At 44.0% G+C, this 26,710-nt stretch overlaps 1 protein-coding gene and 1 pseudogene across 5 annotated transcripts in view; both read right to left on the bottom strand.

Annotated features, from left to right (window-relative positions):
• Window positions 1-26,687, bottom strand: part of TTC19 (tetratricopeptide repeat domain 19) — a 29,167-nt gene extending 2,480 nt beyond the window's left edge. Inside the window, exons 1-9 of one of the 5 annotated variants that reach the window (XM_059668529.1) lie at window positions 26,407-26,687; window positions 26,210-26,328; window positions 24,479-24,589; window positions 24,007-24,045; window positions 23,199-23,255; window positions 22,825-22,886; window positions 20,398-20,492; window positions 2,154-2,308; window positions 408-570 (exon numbers count right to left, since the gene is read on the bottom strand). In XM_059668529.1, the coding sequence (XP_059524512.1) occupies window positions 408-570; window positions 2,154-2,308; window positions 20,398-20,492; window positions 22,825-22,886; window positions 23,199-23,255; window positions 24,007-24,045; window positions 24,479-24,589; window positions 26,210-26,328; window positions 26,407-26,590 (985 nt within the window). In that variant the 5' untranslated portion in view covers window positions 26,591-26,687. The other 4 variants (XM_059668530.1, XM_059668528.1, XM_059668527.1 and 1 more) reach the window with 4 other exon arrangements.
• On the bottom strand, window positions 11,265-11,400 carry LOC132219447 (U1 spliceosomal RNA; annotated as a pseudogene).
• Window positions 26,688-26,710: the final 23 nt, after the last annotated feature.

Raw genomic sequence — 26,710 nt, 5'->3', positions numbered from 1 at the left:
GAAAAGGACCTGTCATCCAGGCTTCTGGGAATTATAGGTGAGGCCGAGTCCTATGGCACAATCTGTCTAACAGACATTGACACTCCATCTTACCATCTTCACAAGTACACAGTGAAGAATAAATTAAGTTGTACGTGTGAACACATTTAGAAATCTGTAAAGCACTACAGAACTGAGGTACTATCATTGCAAAGTTCTCTCTGCATTGATGTGGTTCAGAAGTTATGTCAATTGAGCACAATGGTATTTCTGCCAAACATACACCCTTTTTTGTATTATTCAACTAGCTTTTAATTGTGGCGCTTCCTCACTGCCCCTTGCCACTGCTTAACACCATTTCACAGATTTATAAATCCAGTAACACCCCCCCAACGAAATCAAGTGGTCAAGATCACACCGCTCCCTACCTCTGTGCATCAGAACTGCAGCCAGGTTACTCAGCACCATGTGCAGCTCAGGATGTCCTACTTGTCTTGCCAGATCTGACGCCCTCTGCACGTACACACAGGCCTCATCAAAGTGGCCTTGTGCATCCAGGGTGGTAGCCAGGTCACTCATTAGCACAATGGTCTATACAAGGAAGACAAACAGGCAGCTTTTTCTATTAAAAAAACACCCACAGAGATTTAACGTTAATTTGGAGTTTGATAACCTTCAAATATACTTAAGATTTCATCTGTCCTAGCATTCCACAAAAGGGGAGGAGCATTCGCCACTACAAACAGGTGCCTTTACCATTCACACTGTACAATGGGCAGCTTTAGTTCGACCCTCTGGAAAATGATACAAATCTAGAAACTAGGAACAAGATAAATATAATTTACTAATATAACTAATTATATTAGAAACAAATGAAAAATAATAGCAAATAGAAGCTATAATATCCCATTTAAGGTTCAGCAATCTTTTTTAAAATGGATTTGAGTGTGAGAAAGAGAGAAAAACATCTATTTATTCCAGTTATTTATACAATCACTGGTTGGTACTTATGTGCTGTCACTGGGGATCGAACCCAAACTTTGGCATACTGGGATGAGGCTCTAACCAACAGAGCTACTGGGCCCAGAGCTGTTCAGCAATCTTAAGAAGCCAGCCACTGCATTGTAGCATAATATCATTCCTACTGGTGACCCTGAGACTCATCAAAAAGAAATAGGGATGCCCAGCCAGTGTTGCTCAGTGGCTGAGCATCAACCTATGAACCAGAAGGTCATGGTTGGATTCCTGGTCAGGGCACATGCCCGGGTTGTGGGCTCAGTCCTCAGTAGGGGGCGTGCAGGAGGAAGCCAACTGATGACTTTCTCTCATAGATGTTTCTATATCCCTCTCCCTTCCTCTCTGAAATCAAAAAATATATATTTTCTTAAAAAAAGAAAAAAATAGAAGAAATATATCATCCACTTTAGGAAGATTCCCATTAAAAATTTTTAATGTTGGTACTAAGAAAGGCAAGTCCTCCTCTTCTCCATTAAGGGGACTCTGTAATTAAGCCCTAAATCCCTTTCCTGAAGGTAATTCATAGCCCAATAACTTGCCCTGCTCATCTACCCCAACCTTGAGACATGTCCAGTCCAGTTAAAATTGTGTTGGCAATACCAAGCATTCACAAAGTGGTCCACTTGTTACCTCTACAAACGTTGTTTGATAGAGGAGAGACCCAGAGATGATTTCAACTCAATTCCATGTGTTTAGTGTTCTAACCGAAAGCTTAGCATGCTTTGCTTAAATTCTGTCAGTAGTCTTAAAATTTTTTTTTAATGTGCCCCTCTCTCCCCCCCGCTATTTCCTGTCATTCACCTGTGAGGCAAGGGAGGCAAGGATCCTCAGATCTGTTCCACGTCAGAGTCAATATTCTGAAATACTGTGCTGTGTATTATGAAGCCCAGAAGCACCTGGGTGCCTGGCCAGACTTGCTTTTAGAGAGGTTGCTCTGCTGTGGGAACCAATCCTCTCTCAAAAGGTTCTGGGAGACCCAGCCAGTGACCAGCAGTCCCAAATCCTTCCTCAACAAGCAGGTGGGGGCGGGGGAGTGGTAGGAGATGAATGGACTGGGGCATGAGGAAGAGGGCATCCCAAGGACCACCTGCTGATGACATCCCCAATAATGAGGCAGTTCACATCCAGAAAGTCTGAAACCTGTTTTCCTCTCTTACCTGTGGGTGTCTTTCTCCTAGTATTTCTTCAGAAATATGCAGAGCTTTTTCATACATCCTCTGTGCCTGCGATGGCTGCTTGGAGGACAGAAGGTAGCGAGCATAAGCATCTAAGCACATGCCGAGGAGGAGGCGGGTGTTGGCTTTCTCTTCCACTGAGAAGGAAATAAGAGCGTTGCTGGGATATAACAAGTGCAATACAGAAAGCGAGTCAGAGAACTGGCCAACCTACCCCACTCATTTTTCTTTTTTCCAAGAGCCAAAATACTGAAGTACTCCTGGCCTGACAATTCTGGTAGATTAACATCTACATTGTTTCCTGGACCCAATTTCAGAGAGAGAGAGAGAATGTGTCACCTGGGCTTGGTTGTAACCTGGGCTTCTGACAGAGTACCTACAAACTGGAGTTAACTACCCTTCCAACTCAGGATGCCAATTGCAAATCCAGGTGGTTGTCTGTACCTCTGACTGGCTATAAATCAGAGGGCCCCAGGAACCCCTCCTTGGGTTTGATTAATTTGCTGGAGCAGCTCACAGAACTCAGAGAAACATCTTACTCACTAGATTACTGGTTATTATAAAGGGATAGAACTCAGGCACAGCCAGACGAAGAAGCATTGGGCAAGGCACACAGAAAGGGGTGTGAAGCGTCCACGCCCTCTCTAGGTACACCACTGTCCCAGCACCTCCACAGGTTCAAACCAGAAGCGCTCCAAACTCCATCCTTTCGGGTTTACGTAGGCTTCATGCCATAGGTATGACATGAAATCATTGACCACTGGCCACTTTTCCCTCCCAGGAGGTCAGGAGGTGAGAGTGAACGTTCCAACCAACCTCTAATCATATGATTGGCTCCACTGGCAACCAGCCCCCATCCTCAGGGACTTCCAAAATGCCTCATTAACATAACAAAAGACACTTTGCTCACGCTTCTTTTTCTTTCTTTCTTTTTTTTTTTTTTCTAACTCTCAACACTTAGGAAATTCTAAGGGTTTGGGAGCTGAGAGCCAGGAACTGTACAAACCACATAAGTATATGTGAGAAATATATATTTGGTCATCTGAATGACCATATATGTATTTCCTATAAGTCACAACCTCGCAACGTCTAATTAAATGACAAACTTTTCCCACTTTTTAAATAAGTTTGAGTCCACACACTGATTAAGCATTTGAAACTAATATTTAGCAGATAACTGTGAAGATAAAACTCAAAGTAGAATGAGTTAACAACAAAGAAAGTCTAGGGCCAATGAAAGAGTTTTAAGCAAAGAAAGCAATGTAGTAAGTAAGAAACCAGAGAACATCAGACTCATGAGATGGAAACTCACAGACCAAATTTAAAGACCCATTTTAAAGATCCATTTTTTGAAGAATAACAATAAAGGCTGCAATAATACAGCACCTGTTGACACATTACAGAACTGACTACACGATATCTGAAAAATCTTAAAACACCAAATGCCACACAGGACTGGAGAACACAAATTTAGAGAACAGTTTTGTCTGATCATAAATGAGAATCAGCAGACAATAAAACGGAGGCCTCACCCTTAAGATTTTAGATACTTAATCCCAGACTATAAACTCAGTCGGTTTAAACTACTTGTATGTCGAGTGTGCGCCACCTCGGAGCCCTGCACCTGTTCCTCCTTTGCCTGGAATTCTCTTCCCTCAGAGACTGCCAGCTGATTTATTCCCTCTCATTCTTCAGATTTCTTACCAATTAGGCCTTTCCTGACCCCTCTATAAAACAGTATATTCACTATACACATTCCTTCAAATGACATCTATGTACCACTTCATCATCTTTGGATATGTTATCAATTTACTGGATAGTGTTGATTATGTGTTTTTCCTCCACTAGAAATTTAGCTGTAGGAGGCAGTGACTGTTTTAATGGCTGTATCTCAGTGCCTAATCATGTGTCCAGCATGTAGCAGGCATTCAGTTAAGTATTTCTTGACTGACTGGTTGAATGAATGGACAAATAAAAAGAAAGCATTAAAAATAATAAAGGTACTGAACTACATATGGAAAGGATATAATAACACAAAATTAATGTTAATTAGAGAATTAAACAACACTGTCACTCCATCGATCTATGATAACTCAATATAGAGCTGTCATTACAACTCCGTAAGAAAAGGATGGACTGACTAATAAAGCAGTCCTGAGCCAAAACCTGTCCATGAGGGGCCAAAAATTATACTGCCCCTCATACCACATTAAGAAACAAATTCCAGGTAAATTAAAGACTAAATGGGAAGCCAAATATTTAGAAGAGACGATCTTTCTGACCTTAGAAGAGTGAAGGATTTTTTACTAAAGATACAAAAAGCACAAACTATAAAGGAAAATATCAAAAGATTCTATTATGGGCCCTGGCTGTTAGCTCAGTTGGTTAGAATGTTGTCTGATATGCCAAGGTTGCAGGTTCCATCCCCGGTCAGGGCATATACAAAAATCAACCAAAGAATGCTTGAATAAGTGGAACTGCAAATTCATTTCTTAATCTCTCTCAAATCAATTTTTAAAAACAAATGTTAATCGCTCTGTCAAATGCCACATGTGAAAAGACAAGGCCACAAAGAGCTATGCAACCTACAGATATAAGATGATCACATACATAAAAAATGCTCAATCATTAAGAAAAATACAACCCGTCCAGGCGGGTGGCTCAATTGAAGCATCATTCCGCATACCAAATGATTGTGGGTTCGATTCCCAAACAGTGAGTGCAAAGGAGGCAGCCAATTGATGTTTCTCTCTCATATTGATGTTTCTCTCCCTTCCTTCCTCTAAAATCAAAACATATCCTCGGGTGAGGATAAAGTAACAAAAAAGACAACGCTTTTAAAAAATAAGCAAAGGATACAGACAATTATCACAGGAATTTGAATGTTCAAAAAAATCCTTGAAAAGAAAAGATATTCTGTATCTCATTAGTAATCAGAGAAACACATTGAAGCCACAGTAACATTCCCTATCATACCCACCAGATCAAAAAAAATGTTAAGTCCAACAATAAAAATATAGAATTTACAAGAATGCTAGCACATTGCTAGTGAAAATTTAAACAGGTAAAACCATAACAATAAGCAATTTGGTAATGGCTAGTAATGTACCTCAGCAATTCTACTCCCAGGTCCATACCCCAGGGGAATATCCTGCATGTGTGCCCAGAGACAAAGGTTCAAGAATGTTTAAAGAGATATTATTATCCACCACAAAACATGTAGAACCTACATATCCATCAACAGGAGAACTGGAGTATATTCATACAATGGAACCCTATACCACAGCTGCAGTGAATGAACCAATTAGGGCCACCTCTAGCCTGTGTCACTCTGCAAGAATGGAAAGAAAGGCTCACCTCATCCCTCACTACCCATGCCAGTGGGCTTACTTAGAAGTCACCACTCTGCTGCTCTAAGTATCAACATGGATAACTCTCAACAACATAACGATGAGTGAAAAAAGAAACTGTACAGTATACCAGTCACACACAATTTAAAGACCCATTAGCCCCATTATTTACATGATATATACAGTGCAATAAATAGGCATAAGAATGATAAAGACCAAAACCAAAATCAGGGTAGGAGTTACGCTGAACAGGAGTACACAGGGATTTAAACTTACCAACGTAAAGTTCTGAAGCACATACGGTAAAATACTGTACTTACTCTACTAGATGCAACAAAGCTGAAGGTAAATGTGTACAGGTATTTGTTAAAGTCTCTACACAGTATTTTTGCTTGAAATCTTTAAAAAAAAATACACTAGAAGGAAAGCACAGAACCGACTTTTCTGAATGATGTTAGTAACATAGAACAACTAGAGAAATTCCCAAAACACAGACAAAACTGAGGCAGTCGAGGGTAGATATAAAAGGACAGAGAAGAGAGAGGCCAATATACAAGTAAATGACATTCCTGAATAAAAGACTCAGGAAGTAGAACTGTGCAATAATAAAAAATATATTACAGAAGCTCAAGAGAACTGGATCTTAAAAATGGAGGTTCCCCACAGACCAGGAAAAATTCATTAAAAAAAAAAATGAACCCCCTAACCTTCTATAATCTATCATAATTAAAGGGCAATATGCTAATTAGACCGGACGTCTTCCAGACATCCTTCCTGATGAAGCCGGGGCCGGAGGGAGGCCAGCCCCGGTCCCGGGTACCAGCCGGCAGCTGGAGGAGGGAAACAGCCCGGGTCCTGGTTGCCTGCTGGCAGCCAGAGGTGGGAAGCCCAGGTCCAGGGTGCCAGAGGGAAGCCGGTGCCAGCAGCCAGCAGAAGGAAGGCCTACTCTTGCATGAATTTTCATGCATTGGGCCTCTAGTATGCTCATAAAACTTCTGACTCCTACAAAGCAACCAGCAGGAGAAAACAGGTTGTCTATAGGAGGAGGCAAGTAAGCTGGCTTCAGGATTCTCTGTAATAAATCCTAGTCTAAAATTCTAGGTTAGAGAAAAAATACGTGGGGAAAAGGAAAAGTAGAAGAACGTTAAATTGTACTCACCTTAGAAAAGAAACTGTAAACAAATTATTTTTTTCAGAGTCAAATATGTCTTGAAATTTTTAGGTTACCCCTAAGAGAGCTGAAAAACCACGTATATACCTCTTTTCAATATATAAATGAAGTTAGTGAGGAAAAAGTCCCTATAGTAGCAACCTGAAAACAAAAGAAATAAAAGTGAAAAGCATTTGCCCTCGCCGGTTTGGCTCAGTGGACAGAGGGCTAGCCCGCAGACCGAAGGGTCCCAGATTCGATTCAGGTCAAGGGTGTGTGTCTCGGTTGCGGGCTCAGTTGCAGGCTCAATCCCCAGCGCGGTTGGGGCATTTGTGAGAGGCAACCAATGAATGTGTCTCCCACATCGATGTTTCTCTCTCTCTCTCTCTCTTTCTTGCCCTCTCTCTCTCTCTCTCTCTCTCTCTCTCTCTCCCCCTCCCTCCCTCCCTCTCTAAACAAAATCAGCAAGAAGATTTGGACAAAACAATGGAAAACTATCTATCCTCGGGTGAGGATTAACAAAACAAAAAAAGAGGGAAAATATTTTTAACTGCAAAAATTAGACCAAATATCACTTTTAATACTAATTTAAATAAGTTTTAAGATTATCACAAGACAATACTCAGATTAGGTTTTTAAAAAGTCTAAACATAACCTTCTATAAAAGACATAACAAATGACTCAGAAAAAGTTAAAAGAGTAAAATATAGTCAACAATATAAAATGAAAATTTATGACAAATGGGACAAAAAATCATTTTTTCTGATGAAGGGATAATGAAGATATACACTGAGTGGCCAGATTATTATGACCACCTCATCAGTACTTCGTTGGGCCACCTTTTGCCTTCAATACTGTGGCGATTCTTCTTGGCATTGACTCCACGAGATGTTGAAAGGTGATGCGAGGAATCTGACACCATGCCTGATGAATAGCACTGTCCAGTTCTGTGAGATTTGATGGTTGTGGAACCAGCTGCCTGATGGCTCTTTTAACTTCGTCCCACAAATGCTCAATTGGATTGAGATCTGGTGATTGTGGTGGCCACCTAAGCAAGGTAAAGTCTCCCTCATGTTCTTGAAACCATTCCCGCACAATACGAGCACCGTGGCATGGCGCATTGTCTTGTTGGAAGAAGCCATCTCCATTGGGATACGCCATCAACATGATAGGATGAAGTTGATCAGCAACGATACTTAGGTATGTTGTGCTATTCAGACGTTTATAATGGTCTGGCCCTCTAATAACTTCAGCAGGAAATTATAGCTAATTTGCCTACAAACGTCAGGTGGTCATAATAATCTGGCCACTCAGTGTATATCCTCAATGAAGATATACTAGTATCTAGGGCTGCTTAAACAGCAAAGATATATGGATAAAGAAAAAAAATCACAAGAACAAAAATTTTGTGTAGAACTAAACAAAATCAGCAAGAAGATTTGGACAAAACTATAAACTAACTAGACTTAACAGATATATAGCACACCCCATCCAACAACAAGGGAATACACTTTCCTACCAAATGCACATGCAACATTCTTCAGGAAAAAACTATTAGACTATAAGTCTCAATAAAAGGACTGAAATCTTACAAAGCATGTTCTCTGACCACAACAGAATGAACTTAGAAATCAACAGAAGAAAATTTGAGGAATTCACAAATATATGGAAATTAATCAACATACTCCAAAATATCCTAGGAATCAAAGAAAAGAAAAATCACAAGAAAAGTAAGAAAATACTTTGAGAAATGAAAATGAAAACACAACATACCAAAATTTATGTGATGCATCTAAAGCAACAGAGGGAAATTTATAGCCGCACATGCCTATATTAGAAAGATCTTAAACCAATAACCCAATCTTCCTCCTAATAAACTAGAAAAAGAGCAAAATAAAACCAAAGCAAGCAGGAGACGTAATAAAGATTAGAGTGGAAAGTAATGAAATAGAGAAACAACAGAGAAAATGAAAACACAAGCTGGCTCTTTTTGAAAAGATCAACAAAACTGAAAGGAGAAACAGAATATGTAATCAGGAAGCTGCTGCATAAACAGACTGGTAAACATAACAGAGAGAAGGAAAACCACTTAATAAATTATATTAACACAACATCCCAGCAACTCTTACATAGTAATAATGAATACTAGTCACAGTCCTAGAGCATATAATTCCTGTAACAACTCCAAAAGGTAGGTTCTACTATTATTCTTACTTCATTGAAAAGGAAAAGTTAAATAACTTGTCACCTAAGTAGCAGAGCCAGATTTCAAACTCAAGTTTTAGACTTCAAGCACTCATAAAACTAAATATGCCACTTTCCAGAAATGTTTTATTTAAAAAATGAATGAAACTTTCAGCCCAAGAAAGGAAGAGGAAGGAATCAATGGAAAAATATCTCTTAAAAAGAAATAACTCCATAAAAATAAGAACTGGGAAAGGAATAGGTTTCAGGTACATAGAGAATATGGTAAATTATGCTTTCAAAATATAATTTCATAAGGAAGTTTCTTCTAGGAAAAATATCCAGCAGTATACCAAACAATTAACCAATTACTAGAAAGCCTGGTTTGCTCTAGATATCTATATATAAAAAACGCCAGCAACCAAGCGGCAGAACAACCAGAATGACCAGTTGACCCGTAGCTATAATGCACACTGACCACCAGAGAGCAGACGCTCAATGCGGGAGCTGCCCCGTGGTGGTCAGTGCACTCCCACAGTGGAAGCCCTGCTCAGGTGACTGGGATGAGCGATGCTCCCATAGCAGGAGCAGCCGCTCAGAGGGTGGGTCCACAGCTGCTGAGCTGACCAAGATGAGCAGCACTCCCACAGCAGGCTGATCCCTACAGGCCACGCCCCCCACCAGTGCACAAATCCGTGCACTGGGCCTTAGTATAATAATAAATCTATTCATACAGTTGGCACCAAATTAGACAAAGTTGTCCATCACCACTATTATTCAATGTGGTTCTGCAGTTGCAGCCAATGACTGAACTTCATGGAGGTGAGGGAGGGGGAGGTACACAGAAGTATATCGAAAAGGAAACATTCAGTTATCATGATTTCCCAAATGTATAATTACATGTCTGCAAACAGGGTGACTGTTAACTGAAAACAAATAGTTTGGTAAAGTATCCACTTGGAATCAAATGTAATAAAATAACTATCACATCTATGTGACTAAATACGTAAGCAAGAGACATCACATTCCTCAACGGGAGACTCCCTCAACGGGAGGCCTGGGTTTTGCAGAGTGTAGGAGAGTCCTCCCAGTACCACTGCAGTGTGTCTCCTTTCGAGCAGAGGGGACTCCCATCTGTTCGGAAGGGATCCTGGTCAGCTTGAGCCCATGTGGTAATCCCTTTCTCTTGCCACAGCATGGGTTAGAAATGCCCTGTAACCAACTCCCAGCCAATGAGAAGTAAGGATAAATCGATGTGCAGACTTCTAGAAAAAATTACCTCATTCTAAGAGAAACAAAGAAGTCTCCTTTCCTCTGGATGTTGCCTTTTCTGGATGAGATTCCTGAGACCTGGTATAGTCTGTCACTTTCCAACCACAAGGGGAGTACGAATGAAGAGAGGGCCAGCAGGCAGAGAACGGCCGTGAGGAGGGATGCAAGGAACCTTATCCTGCAGGTTGTTAACGAGCCATACATTTATAAACTAACCAACAGCCTGCCCCTTCTGATGAACTGCCAGATACATGAGGTATGTGTCCTTACTGTTTTAACTTAATTAAGTTGAAATTTTCTGCTATTCGCAGTCAAACGGTTAATTTATTTATTCAGAAGGCAAACTCCCCCAACTTATAAATAGAATAGAAATCTAATAATTCAGACTCAAAGCACTTTGGGGTCTTGACAAAATGATCTCAAATTCATGTGAAAATATCTAAAACTTATGTGAAAACTGAAAATAAAATGGGGGGAAATTTTGCAAAAGTAGCATTTGTGAAATCCGAATTACCATATCACTATAATTCAAACACTATATACTGTTGTAAGTTTCATCAGATGAATAAACCTGAATGGAAAACCCCAAAAGAAAGCCAAGCATATACTTATTAATACATAAGTACATAATGATGATAGATTATCTCTAAGGAAGTAGTTAACAACTTCACACCGAAATAAATTGCACATATATTAAAAAATTAAATGTTAAAACTGTTTAGAAATGAAGAAAAAAATCAGAAGGAAAGATGGGTGAATATATGATTTCAAAGCAGAAAAATATCTTTCTAAGCATTAAGCTCTAAAAAAGCAGGGACTTTTGTCTCACTTGTCTCTATGCAAACCCTGACACAATAGCTGGCATAGAACAACAACTCAATCTTTATTAAAAATTAAAAAAAGGAAGTAAAATAAACATAAATGAATTCAGGTCTAATCCCCAAAAGATTAATAAAGTCATGCTGTGTAATTCATTTATGTAAATTTTCAAAATAAACACCTCAGTTATCTTCTGTACAGAAGTAACACTAAAGGAACGTGAATGAATGGTAAAGATTCAGGAGAGCAGGATCTCGGACTGGGGCTAGGCACACACAGGTCTTCACAAGTGCTGTTAATGCTGCATCATTATTCTTTACACCACAAATTATGCAGTCGAGTTTCCCACATTTGGGGAAATCGCAGGGGTCAGCACATCCGGAGTGCAATGGATAAGCCTCACCCTGGGAAAACCACCTTCGTTACCATGGTATCGCCCCTGCCAGGTAAGTATTCACATTTCTTTTCATTAAAACAAAAAACCCACCCTAACCGGTTTGGCTCAGTGGATAGAGCGTCGGCCTGCGGACTCAAGGGTCCCAGGTTCGATTCCGGTGTAGGGCATGTACCTGGGTTGTGGGCACATCCCCAGTGGGGAGTGTGCAGGAGGCAGCTGATCGATGTTTCTCTCTCATCTATGTTTCTAACTCTCTCTCTCCCTCTCCCTGCCTCTCTATAAAAAAACAAAACAAAACACACACACACACACACACACACACACACAAAAAACCCAACAACTCCTAACTCTATACACACCAACAGGGGAAGAAAGGAGCCACGCCCTAGCCAGTTTGGTTCAGTGGATAGAGAGAGTCAGCCTTTGGATTGAAGGGTCCCAGATTCAATTCTGGTCAAGGGCACATGCCCGGGTTGCAGGCTCAATCCCCAGTAGGGGGTGAGCAGGAGGCAGCCAATCAATAATTCTCTCTCATCATTGATGTTTCTATCTCTTTCTCCCTCTCCCTTCCTCTCTGAAATCAGTAAAAATACATTCTTAAAAAAGAAAGGAGCCAATGACCCAGCAATCCACTGTGGCCTAGCCAGTGGTCGGCAAACTCATTAGTCAACAGCCAAATATCAACAGTACAACGATTGAAATTTCTTTTGAGAGCCAAATTTTTTAAAGTTAAACTGTATAGGTAGGTACATTGTTATTAACTTAATTAGGGTACTCCTAAGGCTTAGGAAGAGCCACACTCAAGGGGCCAAAGAGCCACAGTTTGCTGACCACGGCCCTAGGCCCCCAGAGAAGCTGGAGTGAAAGAGACCAAGTACTACGCTAAAGAGAAGAATCTGTCACCTGCATAAAAAACAAGCAACAACAAAAAAAATCCAGTTAGCTACCGACTTCAGAGGAAACAACCACTTGTAGAAAAAAGAAAATGTAATGATGTAATCATGTTAGTTGGACCAGCAACTAGCAGTACTTATGTGTTCTAAATAATAAAAAAAACTGCACTAAGCCTGGCCGGCATAGCTCAGTGGTTGAGCCTTGACCTTTGAACAAAAGGTCACAGTTCGATTCATAGAGCCCAGGTTTGCAGGCTCCACCCGCAGTAGGGGGTATCCAGAAGGGGGTCAATCAATGATTCTCTCTCATCACTGATGTTTCTATCTTTCTTCCTCTCCCTTCCTCTCTGAAATCAATAAAAAATGTATTTAAAAACCTGTTAAAAAAGTTTGCACTAAATTAGCACTTGTCTGTAAGTCAATAGATTCTAAAAATAAATCAAGAAATAATTTTATGTTATTTAGAAATATAAAAATCTCCTATAATTCTACCAAACCAGGAATAATCACTATGTCATTATTATAGAACTAGAAGCCCAGTGCACGAAATTCGTGCCCCCCAGCCCAGCCTGCCCCTCTCACAGTCCGGGAGCCCTCAGTGGATGTCCTACTGATGGCCAGTCTGGCAGGAGGTGTGTGTGTGTCTGCCGGGGGCCTGTCCCCAGCCACACCATGGAGGCTTGGAGCAGGAGCCCCTCTGTGTTGATCTCTCAGGCTCCTGGCCTCCACTGCATGTTGTACTCTCCCTTGAGCTATGGCCAGGATGGGGGTGCTGCTTGCAAGCCAGGCTTTCCTGCTCCAGGATCGCCATTGCGACTGGGGAGCAGGCCCAGCTGGGGGCTGCGCACAGGCCGGGCTTGCTCTCCTGCTCCCCGATCCCCATGGCGACTGGGGAGCAGGCCCAGCTTGGAGCTGCCTGCAGGCCGGGCTTTCCTGCTCCCTGATCAGGCGCAGCTGGGGGCTGCCTACAGGCTGCACTTTTCTACTTACCGATGGCCGGATCACCACAGCGACCCAGGGCCCAGCGGCACTTTCCTGCTCTCCAATAGCCATAGGGTCCCGGCTGGGGGCGTGGCTTAGCAGTGCGGGGCTTAGGCAGCACGGGGGTCTCGGCTGGGGGCTCAGGTGGCACATAGGGGTCCCGGCTGGGGACGGGGCTTATGCCCTGCTGCCCAGGGCTGCACATGGGGCCCGGATGGCAGTTCACGCTGTCCCACCCTGCCTGTAGTATAGGATAGAGGCCTGGTGCATGGTGGGGGCCGGCTGGTTTGCCCTGAAGGGTGTCCCGGATCAGGATGGGGGTCCTGCTTGGGTGCCTGGCCAGCCTGGATGACAGGCGGATGGCTGTTTTTAGACTGCCCGCACCCCCTTTAGGGTGGGGGTCCCCACTGGGGTGCCTGGCCAGTCTGGATGAGGGGCTGAGGGCCATTTTCAGGCTGGCGGGTGACTGAAGCTCCCAGCCGCTCCTTTTTTTTTTATTCTGGGATTTATTTACTTTCTATGGCTGTCAGTGGAGCTGAGAGCCGGCTTTACCTCTGAGGCCGGCTCCAGCTTGAGGCCTTGGCTGCTGAAAGCAGATATCTGGGCTTTGTTTAGCTTCTATAATTGAAACTCTGTTGCCATCACTGCCACTCTAAGCTCTGAGCCCACTGCAGGCTGAAAGCAGCTATCTGGAGCTTGTTTAGCTTCTATAATTGCAACATTGTTGCATCCGGAACTCAGAGCTGGGCTGCTGCAGGCCAGGAACCTTGGCTTCCTCCATCACTGGGGCAAGCAAGCCTCCTGTTCGCTTCAGCTGCCTGGCTGCCAGCCGCCATCTTGGTTGTCAGTTAATTTGCATATCCTGATTAGCCAATGGGAAGCGTTCGGGGGTATGGTCAATTTGCATGTTTCTCTTTTATTAGATAGGATAAGGGTATAATTCAGCCCTTACTTTCCACCTATATTTAATCTACCTATATTAGAAAATGATGCTCCTCCTAACTATAATGTTTCATAATCTATTGTTTTCACTTAATTTTTTATGATCCTCCAATAATTACATAGATACATTATGAGGAACAAAATGAGTATCCTAGACCAAGTTGTGTTTTTGTTTTGTTTTGTTTTGCTTGGGTAAAACCATTTTGTTAACTTCATTTTGTTTTCCGATTTGAGGTAAAACTATTAAACACAGTTCTAGACCAAATTTTTATATGATCTGAAGTTATCTATTCTTGATAGAGTTAGTCACGCCAATAAAAAGCATATAAATTTGATAGTGCATTTGCTTTGTTCAAAACTAAGTGGGGACATATTCCTTTAGAAAAAAATAAGATTAAGAATAATGTTTCCTGCCAAAACCGGTTTGGCTCAGTGGATAGAGCGTCGGCCTGCAGACTGAAAGGTCCCAGGTTCGATTCCGGTCAAGGGCATGTACCTGGGTTGCGGGCACATCCCCAGGAGGTGTCCAGGAGGCAGCTGATCGATGTTTCTCTCTCATCGATGTTTCTAACTCTCTATCTCTCTCCCTTCCTCTCTGTAAGAAATCAATAAAAAAAATATATAAAAAAAAAAAAAAAAAAAAAAGAATAATGTTTCCTGGCCGGGTGATTCAGCTGGTTGGAACATTGTCCCATATACTAGAGGGTTGTGGGTTTGATTCTTGGCCAGGGCACATACGGGAGGTAACCAATGTTTCTCACATTGATAGTTCTCTCTCTCTCTCTCTCTCTCTCTCTCTCTCTCTCTCTCAAAATCAATCTATCCTTTATAATAAAAGCCTAATATGCAAATTGACCAAACAGTGGAACAACCAGTGGAACGACTGGTCGCTATGATGCACACTGACCACCAGGGGGCAGATGCTCAATGCAGGAGCTGCCACCAGTCCCCAGTCCAGCCAAGGTGGATGCCAGCGGCGGCCCCCCAATCGCCCTGCCAGCTGCCCTGCAGAGGGAGGTGACCAGCGACAGTGACGGGGGTAGTGGCCATCAAGTGGGCAGTATCAGGCTGGCCAAGGCGGGTGCCAGCTGGGGCCCCCCAATCGCCCCACCATTTTCCCCACAGATTGGCTCTGATCACTGGCCAGGCCTAGGGACCCTACCCGTGCATGAATTTTGTGCACCAGGCCCCTAGTCCAGGGGTCCTCAAACTTTTTAAACAGGGGGCCAGTTCACTGTTCCTCAGACCGTTGGAGGGCCGGACTATAGTTTAAAAAAAACTATGAACAAATTCCTATGCACACTGCATATATCTTATTTTGAAGTAAAAAAACAAAACGGCAACAAATACAATATTTGTATTTGCGTGTGGCCCGCAGGCCGTAGTTTGAGGACCCCTGCTCTAGTCTATATATATAAAAGCCTAATATGCAAAGTGTCGGGAGTTTGATTGCTCGCTATGACATGTGATGACCACCAGGGGGCGGTGCGGAACAAAGGAAAGCCCCAGCTGGCAGCCCACAGCGGGGGGAGAGAGGCCCCAGCATGTAGCCAGCAGCTGCTAGGGACCCTATCCGTGCACAAATTTCATGCACTGGGCCTCTAGTCAGAAGGACAAGTACCTTATGATTTCACTCATTTGTGGAATCTAATGCACAAAGTAGCAAACAAAATAGAGACAGACTCATAGAGAATAGACTGACAGCTGTTGGAGGGGATGGGGTGATGCGGGGATGGGTGAAAAGGTGAAGGGATTAATTTAAAAAAAGAAACAAAAAACTCATAGACAACAGCATGGTGATTTCCTGAGGGGAGAGAGGGAGGGAGGGAGGTAAAAGAGAGTATAGAGCAAGCATGTCAAACTCAAAAGCTAACACAGGCCAAATAAACAAGGTTTAAGTTTATGTGGGCCACAAAAAACCCTTCAACTTTTATAGAAATGTGGGTTTATTTCAATAGAGACATGCTGAATACAAAGGGCTGAAATAAATGAGTAATCATTAACGTAAGATAATAGAACATTTTAATAAAAACTAAACATTTTTTCTTGAACATTAACTTACCAGACGTTGAATAACTGCACAAATTATTAAGTGTAAACAAATAAATCTATTTTTCTTATTCTCCAAAAGTGAAATAGTTCCTGTTGCGTACACCAAACAAGTCAGTTCAAGACTAATGACAGGGTAATCGGCTGCTAAAATATTCGCTGCTAGTATTAGTGGAGAGAAATGATGTGCCTGCGCATAAGGCGTGTTAAGGGAAATGAATGCGACGTGATTATAGTAATCAGTCATTAGCAAACGTTGTAGTTCATCTATAGAAATAAAAATGTAAATGTTTGTTTAAAATCTTAAACCTCCGAAAGTTCTTCACCAATTGCTTTGAAATTCTGACACAACGTTGCATTCAAATACGTGCGTGTTTTTATATACCTATATACCTACTGTTATATAGATGTCACACCTGTGACAGTTAAAAACCGTTTTTGAAAAACAGCGCCATCTGTTGGACGTAAAAGCAACACACGTTATACAAAATATTTTACGATTCCATTTCAATGTTTCTGTTTACAATTATAAATTGTAGATAAAACTAACTACAAATATGTGTGTCCAGCTGCAAAACGATTGATCAGCTGAGATATTCTCACATCAATTGCTGGAAATTGGGAACGGAAAGGTGCCGGTTGATCTGACCTCAGGACGAATTTCACTGCCTCATAACTTCTGCAACTTAGTGACGTCAAAAGAAGAATTGGTTGAAAAAGTATTTCCCAATATTCAAACCAATTATAAGAATCACAATTGGCTGAGTGAACAAGCTATTCTTGCGGCCAAGAACAAAAACGTCTACGAACTTAATATTATTCAGTCTAACATTCAAAGCGAGGCAGTCACATACAAGTCCGTCGACACTGTTGTGGAAGCAGATGAAGCAGTTAATTATCCAACAGAATTTTTGAATTCACTCGATCTGCCAGGGATGCCACAGCACGCACTGCAATTGAAAATCGGCGTGCCAATTATCATGTTGTGAAATATCAACCAGCCAAAGCTTTGCAACGGCACGCAGCTTGCAGTAAAAAAATTAATGAGCAATGTTGTAGAAGCAACAATCTTGACAGGACCTTTCAAAGGTGAAGATGTCCTCATTCCTCGCATTCCTATGATTCCAACAGATATGCCATTTCAATTTAAGAGATTACAATTCCCAATTTGATTGGCGTTTGCAATCACCATCAACAAAGCTCAGGGCCAATCTTTAGAACTGTGTGGTTTACATCTAGACACGGATTGCTTCTCACATGGACAATTATATGTTGCGTGTTCTAGAGTCGGCAAACCAGACAATCTCTATATCTGCAGACAATGGAACAACAAAAAATATTGTATACCCACAAGCATTGTGAAATTAAACATATTAGAAATGTGCACTTTCTCTTTTCTTTCTTTTCCATTTAACCAGACTGAGCCACAGCAACGCATGGCCAGGTACAGCTAGTTATTAATAATAATGTATAACAGGATATTGTAAAAATTAAGTTATGAAGTTTTTATTAAAACGTTTCTTACATACTGTTATATTGGCTGGGACACAAAAATATTCATTGTGGGCTGCATGCAGCCCGTGGGCCACGAGATTGACATGCTTGGTATAGAGCAGCCGTGGGCAAACTACGGCCCGCGGGCCGAATCCGGCCCGTTTGAAATGAATAAAACTAAAAAAAAAAAGAGACCGTACCCTTTTATGTAATGATGTTTACTTTGAATTTATATTAGTTCACACAAACACTCCATCCATGCTTTGGTTCCGGCCTTCCGGTCCAGTTTAAGAACCCATTGTGGCCCTCGAGTCAAAAAGTTTGCCCACCCCTGGTATAGAGGGATAAATTGTAATGGAAGGAGACTTGACTTGGGGGGTGGTGAACACACAATTTAAATTATTTAAAAAGAGAGGCCCATTTCAGACATATTAAGTGTGAGATGACCATCATTCAAGATGTCAGATAGACAACCTTACCCATGAGTAGGTACTTCATGTGCAAGTTGGGGCTAAAGATGACATTAACATGATAGGACTTAAATGTTATCTCCTAGGGTGAGGGTCAAAGATAGCCCTGAGGGCTGCTAACTTTAGCAGTGGCAAATGGGAAGGCAAGTGACTAGGGAGGTGTCCCAGAAGCCAAGAGAATAAAGTGTTTGCAATAGGAGACAGTGATCACCAGGTTAGAACTGCTAGTAAGTACAGGGGTAAGACAAGAAATGAGCGCCTCAGTAGTGACGTCGAGGAGAGAACTGGAAGACAACTGAGCAGACAACTCTTCCAGGCACACTTGGGCTTTAGAGACAAGAGATACTTAGGCTATACCTCAAACATCTTGCTAATGCTTCAACCCGAATCGTTCAAAGCCACAGAGCTTCTTTCCCACCCTGTTCTATTGCTAGCTTAACTTGCTCTTCCCTCCATACTGAGGATGAGCTGCAAAATCATGAGCTGCTCTTTATCTTTCATAAGTTGGTGTGTATCTGGGACCAAAAGGTAATTAATTGCATTGTGACTAGAAGCTGAACCTTCCCTTTCTGCTCTTCAATTTTCCAGAGGTTATCTATATCCTATCTAATAAAAGACAAAAAGGGTAATTGACTGTACCTTTGCTACGCTTCCCATTGGCTAATCAGGGTGATATGCAAATTAACCGCCAACCAAGATGGCAGCCAACAGCCACGCAGCTGAAGAGAGCAGGAGGCTTGCTTGCTCCAGTGATGGAGGAAGCCAAGGTTCCCCGCCTGCCACGGCCCAGCTCTAAGCTCTAAGCTCCGAAAGCAACAAGGTTTCAATTATAGAGGCTAAACAAACCCCATACACCTGCTTTCAGCAGGCCGTGGTCTCAGAGCTGCAGCCGGCTCCCAGCTCCAGTGACAGCAATGAAGTTTCAATTATAGAAGGTAAATAAATCCCAGAATAAGAAAAAAAGAAAAAAAGGAGAGGATGGGAGCTTCAGTCACAGGCCAGTCTGAAAAAGGCCCTCAGCCCCTCACCCAGGCTGGCCAGGCACCCCAGTGGGGACCCCCACCCTGAAGGGGGTGTAACTAGCTGCAAATAGCCATCAGCCCCTCACCCAGGCTGGCCAGGAACCCAAGTGGGACCCCCACCCTGATCCAGGACACCCTTCAGGGCAAACCAGCCGGCCCCCACCCGTGCACCAGGCCTCTATCCTATATAGTAAAAGGGTAATATGCAAACTGACCCTAACAGCAGAAAGACTAGGAATGACTGGTCACTATGACACACACTGACCACCAGGGGGCAGACGTTCAATGCAGGAGCTGCCCTCTGGTGGTCAGTGCACTCCCACATAGGGGAGCTCTGCTCAGCCACAAGCCAGGCTGATGGCTGCCAGTACAGCGGTGGTGGTGGGAGCCTCTCCTGCCTCCTCAGCAGTGCTAAGGATGTCTGACTGCAGCCTAGGTCTGCTCCCCACTGGCAAGTGGACATCCCCCGAGGGCTGCCGGGCTGCCAGAGGGATGTCTGATTGCCATCTTAGGCCCAATCCCTCGTGGAGCAGGCCTAAGCCAGCAGGTGGTCATCCCCCGAGGGGTCCCAGGCTGCAAGAGGGCACAGGCCAGGCTGAGGGACTCCCTCCCCACCCCCGTGCACAAACTTTTGTGCACCGGGCCTCCAGTATATATATAAAAGCCTAAACGACCGGCCAACCAGCCAACTGGCCGGTAGCTATGACGCGCACTGACCACCAGGGGGCAGACACTCCACGCAGGAGCAGAAACCCAGGCATGGAAACATGGAACAGACTGATGAATCTCAGAGGGAAGGGAGAGGGGAGGGTGGGAAGAGATTAACCAAAGATCTTATATGCATCCTAGAGGCCCAGTGCACGCATTTGTGCACTGGTGGGGTCCCTCAGCCTGGTCTGCAGGGTTCGAGCCAAAACCAGCTCTCCAATATCCCTGGGGGGGAGGTCCTGGATTGTGAGAGGGCACCGGATCTCTAATATATAATAAAAAACAACCAATAAATTATGAACATGTCACCAAGGGGTTAGAAAAACACCAGTGGTCAAGTCATTGAACCAAAATATTGTATTCCAAATCCTCTGCCAAGATCTTAAAAATAGCCACTTAATTTCCCAAATGAATGACTCCCTCCCCTGACGCCCTTTACCACAGATGAGGAATGAAGCCCTCTGCGCAATGTCCATAAAAGTCAGATTCCCCTACCTGACAAAATGTCTTCTGCTAATTCCTTTTCTCTTTCAATTTTTTCCTCTAGAGTTGAAATGCAGAATTCATAGCCAGCAAGAGCAAATTCCTGTCTGTAAAGCAAAGATCAGCATCGGCTATTTACCTTTTCACAAACCCTTTTATCCTCATTTCCCCAGCTGGGGTTTAAATTTTATCAATAAAGGAAGTGTGAAGATGGGAAGAGAAACTTTGTTTAAAGTCTCTGAGGGATGTCAATCAGCCATTTCTCAAGTTACATATTTTTTTCTAGTCATCCATTTAATGTAACTTAAGACATAAAAAGCTAGGAATGCAGCCATGGTTTTAATAACTGACATAACCAGCAGTTTTCATCATCTCGTGTGAACGGTTGAGTCACTTTTTTGCTCAAAGTAATACTAATATGAATGGAGGCAAAAGCCACCCTGTACTAGGAGTCTAATGACCTCCTACAATTTTTGGAATAACTTTATATGTCTTCCAACCTGTAGGTCTTTGATGAAAGTTTCTTTCACAAAATGGAACCCCTAGCTGTGGCACTGGGAAGCAGTTAGCCTCACTCCAGCCCTGGTGTCCTCCCAGCAGCAGACTGAGTAGAACAAGGGTCAACTGCTGGTTTCTGTAAAGAGATGCACAGAAACATGACAGAAACTCCTCCATCCAGAAGCTCAGTCCTGGCTCTAGTTTCTTACCGGAAGTGGTACTAGAAAGCTCAGCCCTTCTCCTCTAGTGCTTTGCCAGGAAGAACAGGTGATCCCACAGTTCAGAAGCTTCCCCAGACCCAAACCCTGGCAGACATGGTTTGGATCCAGCCAGGACCCGGAGCAGGGGCGGCTGGCCACAAGATGCTCCTAGTCAGAGCAAAATGTCCAGAAATGACTTCCCTCCTAATGTCAGTCTCTCTAAGCCTCAGGATCTAACTGTATTTTCTGGTCTCATAGTTCTCTTAATAAAACAAAACAAAAAAACACTTTTGCGGAGAGTACAGAGTAATTTATAAACTAATTATTGGTGGCTCCTACACAAGGTTTCATCTCTATAAGACCATGAATTTGTCTTACTTTCCAGCGTGATTAGCTTTGAGCTTCTTACCCTAGGAGTTCACACCCATCAACTCCTAGTCCTGTTACTCCTCCAAGGCAGACTGACCCAGCTGCAATGCTGCCCGGAACGGACCCACTTTCAAGCTCCATAAGACTGGGAGTCAAAGGCCCTCAGAAGTGCTTGCCCGTCTAGCCGTTCCTGGTGACAAGGGTCAGTAGGGACCAGTGGCAGGGCCCCTCGCCTCCATGAGCACCAGACTTGATGTTATTCCAAACCTCTAGTACCCAACTTCTGCAGCAACTAAAATCTAAGGAAAAGCTTGTCTTAGGTCTTCCCAGAATATAACTCTCTAGAGCAGTGGTTCTCAACCTGTGGGTCGCGACCCCTTTGGGGGTCGAACGACCCTTTCACAGGGGTCGCTTAAGACCATCGGAAAACACATATATAATTACATATTGTTTTTGTGATTAATCACTATGCTTTAATTATGTTCAATTTGTAACAATGAAAATACATCCTGCATATCAGATATTTACATTACGATTCCTAACAGTAGCAAAATTAGTTATGAAGTGGCAACGAAAATAATTTTATGGTTGGGGGTCACCACAACATGAGGAACTGCATTAAAGGGTCACGTCATTAGGAAGGTTGAGAACCACTGCTCTAGAGGAGTTCTTTGCTTACACCCTAACTGTTTCTTCTTTGAACTCCATCTGGAGAGAATGAAAGGCTCAGCCCTCACTCATCAGCTCCTGACATATCCAAATGGTTTTCTAAAGCCTTTTCTGTGTAGCTGGCAGATTTCCTTCTTTCTAAGGATCGAGACTCATCTAATACTTTTAAATGAGCATCGACTTCCTGTCCCACTTACCCAGAAGTCTCTCTACTCCTAGATATTTCCCCTTCCTAAAATCTAGCTACCTGACCATCTCTGGATGCTTTAAAAATACTGCCAACCAAACCAGCCACTAAGACACTCCATAGCAACTCTCTCATTTAACTTATACCTAACTTCCTGGTTGGGTAATACTTATATCAGCAAAATGGTTTCTTCAAAGTTTATTACCCTTAGCAGCTTTTACACTCCTTCCTTCTCTTCTAGAAAGAGCTCAACTCAAGTTGCTTCCCTTGATTAGCTTTGTCTCTGTGCAGCCAGGGCTGAGGGCTATATTCCTCATTCAGCAGGGTCACTGAAACAGCAGGGGCAACACTGGGAAAGACTGAGGATTTCAATGATGAAGAAGGGAACATTTTGAATGTGACACCCAATTTTTTGAAGACCCAGATGATCTGGGGACCCAGTAGGTAAATGAAAACTATACACCATCCCGGGATCACAGTTTTCTGTCCACAGTCCTAGAGTCTGGCTACACTTACCGATTCTGAGCAGCATAGATACTGGCCAACTTTAGAGAGATTTCAATTATTGCATTGTCTTCCTATTGGGAGAAAGAAAATACATGACAAGTAAACTTCCTCATGGACTATTTCAGATCAACTTCTAGACTGACTTGGGCCTGAACGTCAGTCTTTATCCTTCTGGAGGAATTAGGCACCTGTGAATTCCTCAGCTACCATGCTTTTGCATGAGTGAAAGAGTGGCAGTTTTCATACAAGTCCGGGAAGGGGGAGGGACCTACTCCTCCCCCTCTGCCCCCCCAAAGCACATGTTGGGAGCTGGGTGTTTTCAGGAAGCAAGACTATTTTAAAACCAGCTTCAGCTAGGGCCCAATCCTAGGCAATATTCTTACCTGTTGCATGCCCCCTCCAAGCAGGTAACTCATTGTTGCTTTAAAAAGTTTTTCTGCCTAAAAGCATAAGGAAAAGATTTTTGTTTTATTTGGGTCCACTATCTAGATGACCCTGGAGTCTAAGTACTAGTCTGATGCATCATTCCTCATAAAACACAATACGCACACACATTCACATACAGAGAAAGGTATCCTTTTGATGGGAAAACAGACTGAAAATCTGGACCCCGCATGCTCTGGGCACCTTAAAAACTATTCTGTGATGAGTGAAAACTTTAGAAGTTAACTTCTAATCCTAAGCCACTGTGGGAGAGACTGCAAACTATTCCCTACTATTCACTCTCCTCTCCATCTTTTCAGTTATAGAATCTCCTCAATTTTGCGTAAGTCAGCCTCCTTTGCAATTAGGTATGATCATATGATTAACGTTTTGGTCAAAAGATGCAGGCAGAAGGAATGTGAACAATTTTTAACTCATATTTTTTAAGTAAGCTGCTTGCCCGCCATCCTCTCCTCCTTCCTTCCTGCAAGCTGGAGATGAGCCAGCTGATCTATGCAGATGGGGACGGATCTAAGAAGAAACCTGGGCTTCTAGACCACTTCATAGAACAAAGGTACAAAGTCCCCTTTGGTGATTAACTACCTCTGGACTAATGCACTAGAGAGAAATACACCTCCGTCTTGTTTGAATCACTCTATTTTGGGGTCTCTTTGTTACAGTGGCTTAGCCTGTACCCTTACTAACAGTGTTCCCTTGAAGCCAATCCTTCACAAATTCAAGATATTACAAAGTGATTTACTTACTTACATTTTCAAGCTGACCCCGTATAAATGCTAAGTTGGCCATCTGAAAATAAATTATAAATTGTTTTTCAGTTTAGAACACCGTGTTCTTACATTAAAACTTTTAAGCTAATGACTCCTTTTTGCTTTCATCCACTAATTAAAAAATTGTTCAGAGAAAAAAATATGTCACTAATCTACCAGAAGCAAAGTACAACAATGGTATGAGAATAAATAGTTGCATATGCTTTGTGGATGTCAATCCAAATCTAAATTCACTTATCCTCGAAAAAACAAATGTTAATGATATTTGTTTCTTTTGAGTCTGGGATCAAAACTTCTTATAAGTGACACCCCAAGGATAATAAAAATTAGAAGAAAAAAAAAAACTTAGTAAAACAAAAACCAAGAGGGTCAGGAATATAAATCAGTAGTGCTAACATCCCTTCTCTTGCATCCACCCTTCATCAGTGGCTGAGATTAGCTACATGAGTTACCAAATCATAAGTGTAAATGATGGCCTTCTTGTTATCACTCTGAACGGCAAGACGAAGTGCCTCATGCAAAATTAGCTCAGCCTCTTCTGGCTCATCTTTCATGATGCTCAACTGAAAAGAGAAAAACATGAAAATGAAATGTAAAGAAAGCAGATGGTGTGTTACCAAACAGAAGAGGATATGGCTGTACATCCCAACACATAGAAGGAAGCCATTCATTCATCAAATATTCACTGAACGCACCAGGCATTATGTCTACAATGGATGGCCATATGACCAAGTCTTGGCCAACAGATGCAGACAGCAGGAATGTGAGCAATTTTTGCATTGTGATTTAAAAGAAAGCTCCTTGCCCTACACCTGTACAACAAATAAGCTTAATTACAACTCATGATAAGACCGATGAAAAAATAATGGAAAGAACAATAAGGGTGTCCTCTAAGAGCTTTCCAAGTAAGTGATAGTTAAACTGAAGAAAGAAGGATGAGAGAGAGTCACCCAAATAAGAAATTGTGGGGGGAAATGACCCAAACAGAGAGTAAGGAATGAGCCAAGGCCCTGCAGAAGGAAGAGAGCAGTTAAGAACCATTCAAGAAATGAAAAGAGAGATGAAAGAAAGATGCGGAACCAGAGGATTATTGTAAGTGGGTGGGCAAGGTAAGGTGGTGTCAATCTTGTAGGGTCTTGCAGGCCATGGCAAGAAATCTGAATTTAATCATAAAGGCAGTGAAAAGCCCCAGCCAGGTGGCTCAGTTGGTTGGAGTGTCGTCCTGTACGCCAAAAAGGTTGCGGGCTCAAACCCCTGTTGGGATGAGAACGGGAGGCAACTCTCTCCCTTCCTCTCTCTCTAAAATCTGTAAGAAAACATATCCTCAGGTGAGGATTTAAAAAAAAAATGCAGTGGGAAGGCATTCACAGTTTTTAGGCAAGAAGGTCACTCTGGCTGCATGGAGAATGGATTGCAGGGGCGATAGGGCGGCGCCAGCATGTGGCTCGGTGACAGCAGAGGCGACAAAGGAGAGGGGCTGATTTTCTTATTTGTTGGCAACAGGAACTGTTGCTGGCCTGTAAGTGTATTGGGAGGTGGTGATAAGACGCCTCAAGTTTTCAGAATCACTGAGGTTTTCAGGCTAAAGAACTGCACGGATGGTAGTGAAGAGAAGGTGGTGAAGGAAATGTGCTGGGAGGAATTTAAATTCAGGTTGGTTTGCGGCCAGTTCATCGGAGAGGCAGGCAGCGCCTCCCGGTGCAGAGGGCGCGTCGGTGGCGCCCTGCGGCGTGGAAAGGCCCCCCTGAACACTGCGGGCATCGGGCGGCAGGCGACCCAACCGAGGAGCAGGCAACCTGGGGGAAGAGGAAGTAGAAAGGAAAGCGGAGAAGGACGAGTGTGGAAGAGAGGACCGGCCCGCTCAGAGGCACCGCTGAACCTCACTCCCAGGCTGCGTACTGCGTGTGCTAGACTCTCTGCCCGTCCGGCCACCTGGCTGGTTCGCGGACAAAAACCACAAGACGATTCCGCTCATTCCGTCCCCGAGAACGGCGCCCGGGGCCCCTGGCACCTGTACCTGCACCTGCGCCGGAGACGGCGGCTCCGGAAAGCCTCGGGGACCGACAGCCTGGCCGGACTCCAGCGCCGCCTTCGCCCCGCCCGGTCCAACTCCGGGCGCGTGACCTCGGAGCCGCCATCCCGTCTTCGGCCCGGGGCCGGGCGCGCCGCGGCAGGTCCCTCACCTTGGCTCGCTTCAGCAGCCGGATGATCTCGGCCTCGGTCTCGTCCTCCTCGGCGTCCCGGGCGGCCCCGCCCGCTCCCGGCTCCTCCGCCGCCGCGGGCCTCGAGAACCACGCGAGCGCTGCGGGAAGGAACGCCGCGTCAGCGCCGCCCACGCCCCCGAGCGCCCGGCCCCGCGCGCCCGGCCCGCGACCCTCACCTGCCAGCAGCGGCAGCAGGCCCGGGCCCCCGCCCCGCGGAGCGACTCGGGGCGGCGGCACCCCCACCGCTGGCGCCCGGCCGCCTGCCGGCCCCGGGGGCAGGTGCGCCCAGCAGCGCCGGCCCCGCCGCCCCGCGGCCCGCAGGAGGGCTCGGCCCAGGCCGGCGCCCAGGAGCCGGAACATGCCCGCGCCGCGTCCTCTGCGCCCGGCAAGCCCGGCCGGCCCCGCCCGCAGCGCCCGGAGCACCCGAAGACCAGGGCCGTGACGTACCAAGGCGTCAGCCGGGCCGTCCGCATGCGCGAT

This window comes from Myotis daubentonii, chromosome 16, assembly GCF_963259705.1.
Source record: "Myotis daubentonii chromosome 16, mMyoDau2.1, whole genome shotgun sequence".
Lineage (NCBI taxonomy): Eukaryota > Metazoa > Chordata > Mammalia > Chiroptera > Vespertilionidae > Myotis > Myotis daubentonii.
Note: the sequence above shows the minus strand (reverse complement) of the source record. Positions and strands in the feature narration are given on the sequence as shown.